The sequence below is a fragment of the Charadrius vociferus genome, unplaced genomic scaffold (genome assembly GCF_000708025.1).
Source record: "Charadrius vociferus isolate BGI_N301 unplaced genomic scaffold, ASM70802v2 scaffold298, whole genome shotgun sequence".
NCBI classification, from domain to species: Eukaryota; Metazoa; Chordata; class Aves; order Charadriiformes; family Charadriidae; genus Charadrius; species Charadrius vociferus.
This window is the reverse complement of record NW_009649936.1, coordinates 2,466,288-2,477,436: the sequence shown is the minus strand read 5'-3', so window position 1 is coordinate 2,477,436 and position 11,149 is coordinate 2,466,288. Positions and strand designations below refer to the sequence as shown.

Sequence of the window (11,149 nt, the reverse complement as noted above, 5' to 3'; positions counted from 1 at the left end):
CGCAGGCTTGCTGGTCCCTAACTCTGTATTTTTTCCCTTTTCTTTGCAGGTGCTGGTGCAGGAGCTGGAGCAGCACCAGGTCTGTGTGGGCTCTGATGAAATCATCTCTCTTGTTGTAGTCAAAACTTTCCTTTACTTTACAAGTCATTCACGTTTCTTCCACTATACTGTCTCAACTTTTTCCCCTCAACACACGTTGTTTTGAATGTGATCTATCCCTCCTTCCCCTTTAACCACTCAGTTTTCTTTTTTTTCTCCCTCCGTTTAGTTGCTTCCTAAAAGGTTGGATTGGCAAGGAAACGAGCATTATAGAAGTTACGAAGAATTGGTGAGACACTTTTTTTTTCTTTAAAACTTTTAATTAGGATGATAACACTGATGTTAGATCCTTTACCTTTAAAAGTAGGCCCAAAGCTTTACCTTCCAGTTTCATTCCGGCTCTGTTAAGACATTGGAGTTATTTTGGAAAGGGCCTTTAATTTCTTTACATTAGACTAACAAAAACACAAGTGGTGTTTTAAATTGAGGATATTGTTTACATAGCAGAGGTGGAGCTTGGCGTTGTGCATTGGTACATGCCACTGCCTACATACAGGGAAGAACCAATCTGAAGCAAGGTTTCATTTCAGAGTTTCATGAGCGAGTTTGTTAGGTGCGTTTTGATTCGATGGTATTTATTTTCTGGTTGGCTTCCTTCATCTGTCCCTTTCAACAGATTAGGAAATGAAATCGCTGTTCAGAAATCAAGGGTTGGCAGTTCTGGTGCCTATGAGTATGCTCTTTTATCTCTGGCTACTTGCTGGTCATAGCTTTGTTTCTAAATATTAGAAAGATACAAGTGGTCTCTCAACAGCATGTACTTTATGCCTTCGATGGCTGGTGCTTGCTCTAAATGTTTTAACTTATATCTGTTTCAGAATGGAAAGCTGTCTTTCTCTTAGTGTTTTATTTTACTGCTTCTTAGATGGCAAAATATATTTGGCAGTTGAATCCTGTGAAGTGATGGTCTGGCAGTGCCTGCCCAGTGTGGTTTTATCCTGCTTCATTGTAGGTGATCTTGTTTTCTTTAAACAGATGTTTATTCTCTCTTCCCCCCCCCAAGATTCAGTCATTCCAGGTTAACTGACTGGCTTCTCCCTTAGCCATCAGTTCGTGTACTGTTATAGTTAAATCCCCTTGTCCCTCTTGTGTAACACTTGAAGATCTCAGAATTATATTTGCATAGAGAAGGAATGAAATTTTGTTGAAAACATTTTCTTAATTATTTAAGTGCTGCTTAAAATGATAAACTGGATTCCATTTCTTCTACTTGTCAGTGTGGTCAGTTGAGCAAATGAGTTTTTAAATTAATGCTTTAAGTCATTAAAAAGCCTAGTCTTGCTAAACAAGATTACTTTCAAGCTCTGACTTGAATTTAGCAAACATGAAAGTAGTATTAAGTTCAAAAAGGATTGTTTGGGGTTTGGTTGGGTTTTTTTGACCCCAGTTCTGGCAAAAAGTCGTGGTGTTGGGAGATGTCATATGTGGATTCTTCTGGCTTCGGTATAATTTTTTTTTAATTGTGTTTATTATGCATATACAGTTGTCAGATTAATTCTTTAATATGTACTGCTTCTACAGCTTTTTTCTTACACAATTTAAAAGAAATCTCTACACAGGGTAATAGTATTTCAGAATATCCTGATTAGTCTTCTGAAGGTTTTAGTTTCTGCTTTTGAGGGGCTTTGGGAACCTCTTGTCTCACTGGTCTCACTCTGAGTTTGCAGCGACCACAGACAAATGCAATCATGTGGTGCAATTATTTCTTTTCCTCTTTGTTCATCATGGAATTGGAGCAAGACTTAAAAATAACTGTTCATTCCAAAATCTGAGTCAAAATACTTAAAAAGGAAATTAATTGCAAGGTTTTGTATGCATGCTTCTATCGGGGATTGCATTCGGAATATGTACTTCCGATGATGGCATGCAAGCAAAATGGTTTATAATGCTTGGCATAAAGTTTGCTGAGCTTTCTGTCCTGAATATTGTGGCTGGTACTGCTCTATACCAATTCAAGAGGCAAAATTTATGAAGAAATGATAAAGAAGTGCATTTTGTAATTTTTGGACTATCAAATTTATTTCTCATAATCAACCTTACGCCTATGATGAGCTGATTTGCTTGGATATATTTGGATGTATGGTAATGTTAACTATTTTTCTGATACTACCACCTCCCCACCCCCCCAGGAATACAACCTGTACCCCGCAAGCTTTATACATGAATTTTTATTATTAAACCAAGTATTAGGTTGTGGCTTAAATCATGTGTTCTCAGTACTCAGAGTGCATTTGGGCAACTTTTTGGTGAACAGATCTTACGTGACAGCGCACGGTATTTTTATTCCCACTGTTCTGATGATGAGATTAGCTGCCTTAGGACTTCCTTCATCTAAATTCAGTCAGTAGGCTAAGGGAATAGCATCGTAAGCAGGAGCTAGTTCTGCCTGTGTTCTGTGAGCTACATGGGCCAGAGGCCACATACCTGTGTTGGTGTGGCCCTCTGCCTCTCCTGGGTGTATTGGCTGGGAATAGTCTGGCTGCTGAAGTAGCAGTGTGGCTTCTGGGTCTAACTGGTTTTTGCGTGGCCAGATCAGAGTGGAGTAAGCACAGAGCTGTTTGTGCCTGCTGATTCAGACCTCCCCAATAGTTTGAATTTATGATTCTGATGATTTGATTTAGTTGAGTCTGTGTAAACTCTACTTTTTATATTTAGCTTCTGCATTATTGTGACTGACTTTTTAGTTAGATAACCATTTTTTTTATTGAACCCCCAGAAAGAGGGGGGGGGGGAATGCTCAAAAACCGCACACATCTGTTACTGAATGAGAAATCTGAGTGTGTGTGTGGGTGTATTTTTGTAGATTGTTACATGTAGATAGTATGGGATCCTTCCTGAATGGACAGATGACTGTTTTGGTCCTTTTGGTTTAAGGAAGTAGGGCAGTCTTATGCTATGTAGTACTGGTTCTTCAAGGAAACTATTTCCAGAGAGATCGTACTCAAACCTACTAGTTTGTAGTTTACTGAACAGTCACTGTGTGGCTGAAGTACTAGTTGCATAAAATCTTGTGCTTGATTACAACAAAAGTGTCCATGATGTTGAGTTACGAGGGTTTGAATTTTATTTTTTATTTTTAATAAAAAATTGTGTGAATTGAGCAAAGACACTCACTGTAGGGCGCTGGACAAATGGGTACCATACATGTGAATATTGCAGGCTTTCAGTAGTAAAATACTGATGTGCAATAAGTAATTTTACTGCAGTTATTTTTACTACAGCTCTCCTATACTTGGAGAATACTTGCTGAATTTACTAGATGAGAGCTTAACAGAATTGATTTTGTTTTGTAAATAGAACTTAAAAATATTTAAACAACGTTTAATGTACATGTGAATATTGATGCTTTTAGATTCGACTGTTCTGGATGTACTATATAAGTTTTTAAAACTTAAATTTCTGTCAGGTGCTGTCCAACAAACATGTGGCTCCGGACCATTTGTTACAAATTTGCAAGCGTATTGGCCCTATACTGGATAAGGAGATACCACCCAGCATTTCGAGAGTGAATTCCTTACTTGGTGCAGGGAGACAGTCATTGTTACGTACAGCAAAAGGTATGGTTTCTTTATTATTTGAAACATTTTCATAAGTATATGGTGAAGACATCTGGAATACTTGAAAGTGCTGAGCTTTCACCAAAATTGGCTGCCACTTCTGTACTGTGTTTAATCAACCAAAACACCAGCAATTTGTGTATTAATGGTATAACTATGTTTTAAGTTACATCACAAGAATTATTGTTACTCTGAGTGCTGAAGCTGGCTAGTTTTCAGTGTTACTGCAATGTAATGAATCATCAAGACACAGGTGCTACTTCTCTAACATCTCCCGACACTCCCAGTAGTATATTGGCCTATGCTGGTTTTGAATGCGGTAGCAGTTGTACTCTATTCAGTGCAAATGTGAGACAGTAACACCAGTTTCCTGAAACTTTTCTTGGTTAATGCAAATGGCATCAAAGTTAGTACTTGTGAATTGTGTACGTACACAGGAAGAAAGTCCTTGTCTGTAACTTAAAGGGAATGGTTGACAATGCATAAGCACATGCTTTATTTGATAGAGTATATTTTAGCTTTAGACTCATCTCTTTGAATGTTTCTGGGAGGAGGTTGTTCATGTGTTTGTATGAAACTCTGATGGGTAGCTAGATGATATGATGTGGAACTGATTTTTGGGATACCGTTGTGTTTTCGGATATCTGTCCTAACTGCTTTAAAGGATGCACAGTGAATGGCAGTGACACTTCTATCCTGAAAATCAGGATTGTAATTATTGCAGCAATTGTTATGAGTCAAAATAACTGTCAGTGTGGGAATTTTTTTTAAGAATTGTAGAATTATTAGGTTGGAAGGGACCTCTTGACATTACACTGCTCGTGAAAAGTTTTGGGGCATTTGGGGTTCCATTTTTTCAGTTGTTTTAATATTATTTTTGAGACCACCTATAGGTATGGTTTTTTTACTGTGTTTTGGAACTGCAGCTCTCTTGGCATTTTTAACATGTACTTATGACAAACTTCAACCAATTGGTTTTCAAGATTGCAGGAACACAGTTTGGAAGGGCTCTGCATTTGCTGCTCTTCATAGAGGAAGACCTCCTGAAATTCCTGTGAACTATGGCACACCACCAAATCTTGGTAAGCTCTTTTGAACACTTACACTGCTGCTGTGAGTATACGATGTGCATCTTGGTGCTGGCCTTGCTACGATGCTGAAAGTTGAACCTCAGAACGGGATCTGGAGGTTTATCTGGAGAACTTCGTATGACTTCACTGGAGTTATGTATTGGGCACAAAGGTCTGCTTACAGCACTAGTGAGACAGTAGCCTCTAGATGACATCTTTTTCTTTTGTAAAGGCCCTGCATTAAGTAGATTACCCTGCAGAAAGTACAAATCATTCTGCTTTGGATAGAAGGACTCTTGTATGATTTAAGGCATAGAAAGCCATAGGAAAATAAAGATAAGACTTAGCACATGTTATTTAGAGACTGAAGTTTTGATTGGAGCGAGTTTAAAATACTGTTATACCTAGAAAAAAATTACAAATACAAAAACCCCTGACTTTATGATATCAGAAAGTCACTTCGAGTAAGTCCTTACGTAATATATTAATGGAAGTTAAATAAAATCATGTTTCAGAATAGACCTGTTTTAAACATCAATATGTTCATTCTTTGATTTCTTTGTATTGTAGTGGAAGTACATCGAGCAAAACAATTAACTGGATATGCAAAGTTCAGTACTTCATTTCCAGGAAGTATGTATCAGCATGTCAAGATGCACAGGCGGATTCTTGGCCATCTTTCTTCTGTATATTGTGTTGCATTTGATAGGACTGGACATAGAATATTTACTGTAAGTTGATGAAATAGATCCAAATCTGAAAATAGTTCTAGATGGATGCAAGGAAAAGAACTTTGAAATACATGTTATGCTAAAACTTCTGGAGGTTGATATCAGTAGTGTTAAAATATAGCTGATTAGCTCCATTGCCATGCTTAAGTAGAACAATTTGATGTAACTGAAGGTCCAAAGCATGTAAGAAATTGTTGTACTTAATATCTGGTCAGGTGTTGACATTGATGTAGGAGCTTTATGCAGTGCTGTAGTTTGATGTTAAGCGTGTTTCATATTTATGAAGTGGCAGAGGAGAGTTTGCATTTACAGAACAGTATTTTCATTGGCCGTTGCCATTACTGTAAGCAATCCCCTCAAACTTAGCCCAGACTTTTTGCATTATATGGTATAGATCTGTGGTGATTGCAGTGTAATCCTGAACCATAAGTGAATGTTTTGGCTTTTTTTAATGTTGGTTGTATGATTTTATTTCTTTCAGCTTAAGTAGCATACATAGTTACAATAGAAGTGTAATTTACCAAGCTGTGGAAAAGTTTAGTTAGGTTCTTTAAAGGAAACCTAAAACTTTTTTTTCCTGAATGTGGTTGGAAATCCTTGCTGAGCATAATAAATATTTCTTTCTAGGGCTCAGATGACTGTTTGGTAAAGATATGGTCAACTCATAATGGCAGGTTATTTGCCACATTACGAGGACATTCAGCAGAGATTTCTGATATGGCTGTCAATTATGAGAACACTATGATTGCAGCTGGAAGCTGTGATAAAATGATCAGAGTGTGGTGTCTGAGAACTTGTGCACCAGTTGCGGTCCTCCATGGACACACAGGGTCCATTACCTCATTACAGGTATGTTTTGTTAAGTGTTTCTACATACTGAAGCAGAAATAACGTAGATGGTTTGTAAGAAGCAGCGTGTGTTATGGAAAGGTTGAAGGTATTTTATCAAATAGTAGAAAACAATAAATTATTTGGGGGAAAAAAAAGATGCTCTTGCGCCTGATTTGAAAAGTTAAGAGTCGGCTTTAGTAGTAGGATTTAGATTGATGTGATACCCTAAGATTAGCTAGCTATCATATTGGTAAAAAGTAACCAGTTTCCTTGGTTGCTGATTGAAATTGAGAAGTGCAGTTACATGAATGCTCTTCACCAGTAGAGCCTTCTATCTTTGTGTTATAACTTTTTGAAATGGAAGATTAGTTCTTCATTTTCTGTTTGGGGAGAAAAGTCCTTTGTGGCTGCTATTACTAGGTTAAGAAGTAGCTTGCCAAGTGTACATTTTACTTTTTCATGTCCAAGTGCAAGGAACTGATGTTCTGTTTCCCATGAAGGCTGGCATGTGAATGGCAAATAACTTTCACTGTGACTGTGATTGTGGTTCTCACATGACAGAAATTGTTTCTGTGTGACTGCGTGTGGGAATATTTAAAACTGAACATCTAAATATTGATGACAAAAATTAGTCAAAACTACAGGAGAAACTGTGGGTTTTTAACCACAGAGTAGAAAAAAAAAAACCCAAGAAAAAAAAAGTTCATTTCCTCCCTGAAATTCCTGAGTATTTAACGGAAGATAATGACAGGAATCCTTCTTCACTTAAAAAAATATCACTGGCTGTAATATTTGAGTTGTTGGAACCAAAGAGAATTTCTGGGAAATATCATGTCCTCCTATTGTCTGTTACTGGAGATGCGATATGCTGGTGTATATGGGTGAGTGTTCTGATCCACTATGTGATTCATACTTCTGTGATGTGGGTATTTGTCTTAATCTCAAAAATAGAAGTTATTTCAAAAGTGAAAAGATGTTCAGTGTAATGTGTTGTACATTTAAATTTGAAGACGTTGTGATACTTTAAGTGCTATTGGTAGTCTTTTGGATTTGGTCTCATTTTAGCTTTTGTAATTCCTTATTTAACAGATAAACTAGTAGCTCATTATCTAGATATGCTGTGTTTTCCAGTGAGACAAACAGGCTTATGTTGAGCGGTGAAGTATGGCTACCTGCCAGTTTGTGAAGTTCAATACAAAAAATAATTTTGCAGTTTTCTGAAAATGCTGCCTCCGAGTAATCTTCATATTTGCAGAGGTTCTGTGGCATTCATTGCATTTTTTTATTTCTTTGTTTTTTAATGGCAAAGCACTTATTCATGGTGTTTCTTTTACTATAGTATTGTGGATTTGGTTTTTTTGTTTAGGTGTTCTTAATAGCACTGTAATTGCAATATGTACAATTTATATGGCCATTTTGAACAGTAGTAGTAGTAATTGAACAGTTTAATCAACTTGTGTAATTTGTGATTTGTAAAGTTTTGTGAAGGGTAGCTCTATGCATAGTGATAAATCCATGTCTTAAAGAAGTGTATGTGAGGACTTCTTCTAAATTTATACGTGATGCTGGGTTGCACATACTCAACTATCTCATAACTGATGCTCTGCTTAATTACAGAATTTAAAAAGCCTGTCTAGTGAAACTTACTTCATTTTTTTTTCTTCAGTCTGCTCTGCTCATTACTTCATTCGTTGACAAAATTTTTAGTGAGTGATTGTTGTTTGTTAAGACTTCAAAAAAAAAAAAGGCAGTGAATGAATTGGTTTTATGCAATGCAATAATTGCAACATAGACCACAAACTTATTTTATAGTATAGGAGGTGTTATTTTGTAAATATAAAAAAAGACAGTTATCAAGAACTGCTTTAGCAGTTTTAGTTGAAAAATCTGAAGTAAAGCGAGGTTTTATGTTAATGTGTTTAGAAGTTCATAAACACTTTCTAAACATCTGGTTTTGTATGTGTCTGATTTTACTTTCTTCTCTTTAGTTTAGTCCAATGGTAAAAGGCTCCATGCGATACATGGTCTCTACTGGTGCAGATGGAACTGTTTGCTTTTGGCAATGGGATACAGATTCCATGAAATTCAAGTATGTGAATGAGTTGCTGGTTAACTGTGTGCCATACTGTCCTTGATTAAAATAAGTTGAGTGCTTTTAACTAGCTAAAAAAATTTGGGGTTTTGTGATAATAAAAACGTTGTGGAAATAATCTGTTATGTAATTCTTTTAAAGCACCATCACTAACTATATTCTTTACAAATTTAGGTTACTCTGTTGACCTGGGAGATTAGTTAGGAAATATATTGACTTCTTACTGCACTGAAAGTACAAATTTAGGACAACTGGAATTGCTGCAAGCGTAAATATGTTGAAACAGTATAATCACACTTTTTGTTTGTGTTTTCAACAGTCCTGTAGTTTTAGGATGTCTCTTATAGAACTTGCATGCGGAGTATGTTCAGGGTAGTTTTTAAATGTTCTATCTTTGATTGCTGTTTATTCGTACATTTAAAAAAAAAAAAAAAAAGATTATTACCAGAAAGAAGAGATCTGGGATGATTAGTCTGTATCTAGTATTGTGCCATATAATTATAGTTGGTATAAAATGTTCCATTTTACATTAGAGCAGCCATTTAAAAAAAATAAAGTCATTACTTTAGAAAGCAGAAGATTATTTTGCTTTTTAATTCAAACTTGTGTTCTTAAGGTAGTAGAATTGCAGCAAAAACTATCAAAGTCATAGTTTCATCTGAAGAATCTTTTAGGGCTGTAAGTTTTAAGAGGGGAGTGTTTAAACTGCATCCTTAATTATTCTCCTTCTAAAATTAATTTGGAGGACTGTATAAGATGTAAACGTTTAAATTAGTTTAAGCATGGACTTAAATTGTTTTAAGCATTGATAGGTTTCAAAGGAGTATTCTCAGGATTTGAATCTCTGTACTGTGTATCATACAAACATGAGAAATATACTGAAGGTCTCAACATTTCCTTTGATAAACAGAAGACACTTGAACAGAAAAGCAGTAGGGTAATGAATAGAAACCTATAATGCTTGCCAGTGGCACAGTGTGCTGAATTTCTCCTTAATGTCATTCTTAGTAGCTACTTTCTGTGAGATTATGGCCATGTCAACTGGAAGAGCATGTACATGACTTGCAGAACAGGAAACCAGTCTTTTAAATCACCGTGTGCACAGAGGTGCAAAACTTCTGTAAAATTTTATGGTTTCATGTAGTGTTGCTGGTTTGTAATGTAAGAGCAAGAGTTCAGAACTTTGTGGATATGTTACGGAGGGGGTAAATCATACTTAAGAGAGAATAAATGTTCTTTGGTGTGCCATGTTATCCTTGCTAGGTAATAGAAAAAGTCGTAAGTTATGTGGGCTTCAAAGATAATTTGTGTATATGTGTACAGTAATTTTAAAATCTAAACCTTATTGCTCATCCTTCTGTGCAAGATTTACAGATGTTACTGTATGTATTTAAGAAGTACCTGTTATGTAGATGTTTGAAGAAACGTACCTTTATGGTTTGAAATGTTGATAAAAGGCAAGTTTTGTGTGGCATGTCCTGTTTCAAGTATCTTTTCTTTTTAAGCAATCGGCCAGTGAAATTCACAGAGAAACCTAGACCAGGGGTTCAGATGCTTTGTTCTTCATTCAGTGTAGGTAAGTCATGTACAGATTGAGGTTAGCATTGTGATTTCTCTTCTTTCCTCATTAGTAGTTACTATAATACTCTGGTTATATACTCTGGTTATATTAAGCTGGTGGCAGCTTTAAAATATATACAAAACTATCAGCTGTGTAGTAAGTAATTGTATCTGTGTGTATTGTTGGCCTATGACATAATTAAATAATGTGACTTGCCTTAGCTAACGGTGAAAGACTGTTGAACTGAGTTACAGTATTTTCCTTTTGCCGTTGGTGATTTTACAGAAGTAAAAGTCACCTGGTGCTTGTTAACTTTTTATCCATCTTTACTGGCTTTTTATTTTTGTTTAATCCCTCAGTATAATGTCAGGGATTTGCAAAATTAATTCTCAAAGATACCACAGTCAACAGCAGTGGAAGTAGTTGCTGCCAGTGGTAGGTGCTTCTTATCCTGTGCCAATTGTATGCAGGGATGGTCATAAAGATCCCTTCTTTCTTAAGAGTCCACAAATGAATCTATAAATGTGCTTCATTCCTGGCTTGTAGTCTTCTTTCATTCTGTTTGCGTGAGTGACTTGTGGGAAGGCTTACTGGTACCAGGCAGCATGAACATTAGAAGAAACTTGGGGAATTTCAGAAATAAAATACAAATCAAAGTGTAGCTTGTTAACGTTGTCAGTATATAGCACTGGGTTGTGTTTGGGGTTTTCTTGACAGCACTTAGGGTTGCCAAGGGGCAGATTTTAGTATTGCTGCCACCACAGCTAAATACTGGTGTACTTATATTGATGACTAGCCGTATTCCTCATAATCGAAGGCTTGTGTGCACAATTAATAGTGTTAGGTGTTTCATCATTCCCGTAGTTACATATTTTAAAATCTTTGCAACACTGAGTATGACTGTTTATTTTTACTATGGCTGAGAGAGCTTTCTGAGGCGAGGGGGATTTCCTTCCACATCCATATTGCAGTGGAAGAGCATAAAAAATGTGACAGTCTTCAGATTATTTTTTCTTTCAAACTAGGCATCTGAGAAAATTTGGTGATCTATTTTTTCTTGTACGGTAGCTTAATTGTTGCTTGATTTTTACAGGTGGTATGTTTTTAGCAACTGGCAGCACTGACCATGTCATCAGGATGTATTTTTTTGGCTCTGAGACACCTGAGAAAATAGCTGAATTGGAAAGTCATGCTGTAAGTAAGATTGT

The 11,149-nt window shown here is 36.3% G+C and overlaps 1 protein-coding gene across 1 annotated transcript in view; it reads left to right on the top strand.

Annotated features, from left to right (window-relative positions):
- The first annotated feature begins 55 nt into the window (after window positions 1-55).
- Window positions 56-11,149, top strand: part of BRWD1 (bromodomain and WD repeat domain containing 1) — a 59,178-nt gene continuing 48,084 nt past the window's right edge. Inside the window, exons 1-9 of the mRNA XM_009891330.1 lie at window positions 56-79; window positions 269-328; window positions 3,506-3,656; window positions 4,640-4,738; window positions 5,297-5,457; window positions 6,085-6,306; window positions 8,277-8,377; window positions 9,886-9,956; window positions 11,035-11,135. Of these exons, the coding sequence (XP_009889632.1) occupies window positions 5,362-5,457; window positions 6,085-6,306; window positions 8,277-8,377; window positions 9,886-9,956; window positions 11,035-11,135 (591 nt within the window). The 5' untranslated portion in view covers window positions 56-79; window positions 269-328; window positions 3,506-3,656; window positions 4,640-4,738; window positions 5,297-5,361. The remainder of the gene's footprint in view (window positions 80-268; window positions 329-3,505; window positions 3,657-4,639; window positions 4,739-5,296; window positions 5,458-6,084; window positions 6,307-8,276; window positions 8,378-9,885; window positions 9,957-11,034; window positions 11,136-11,149) is intronic.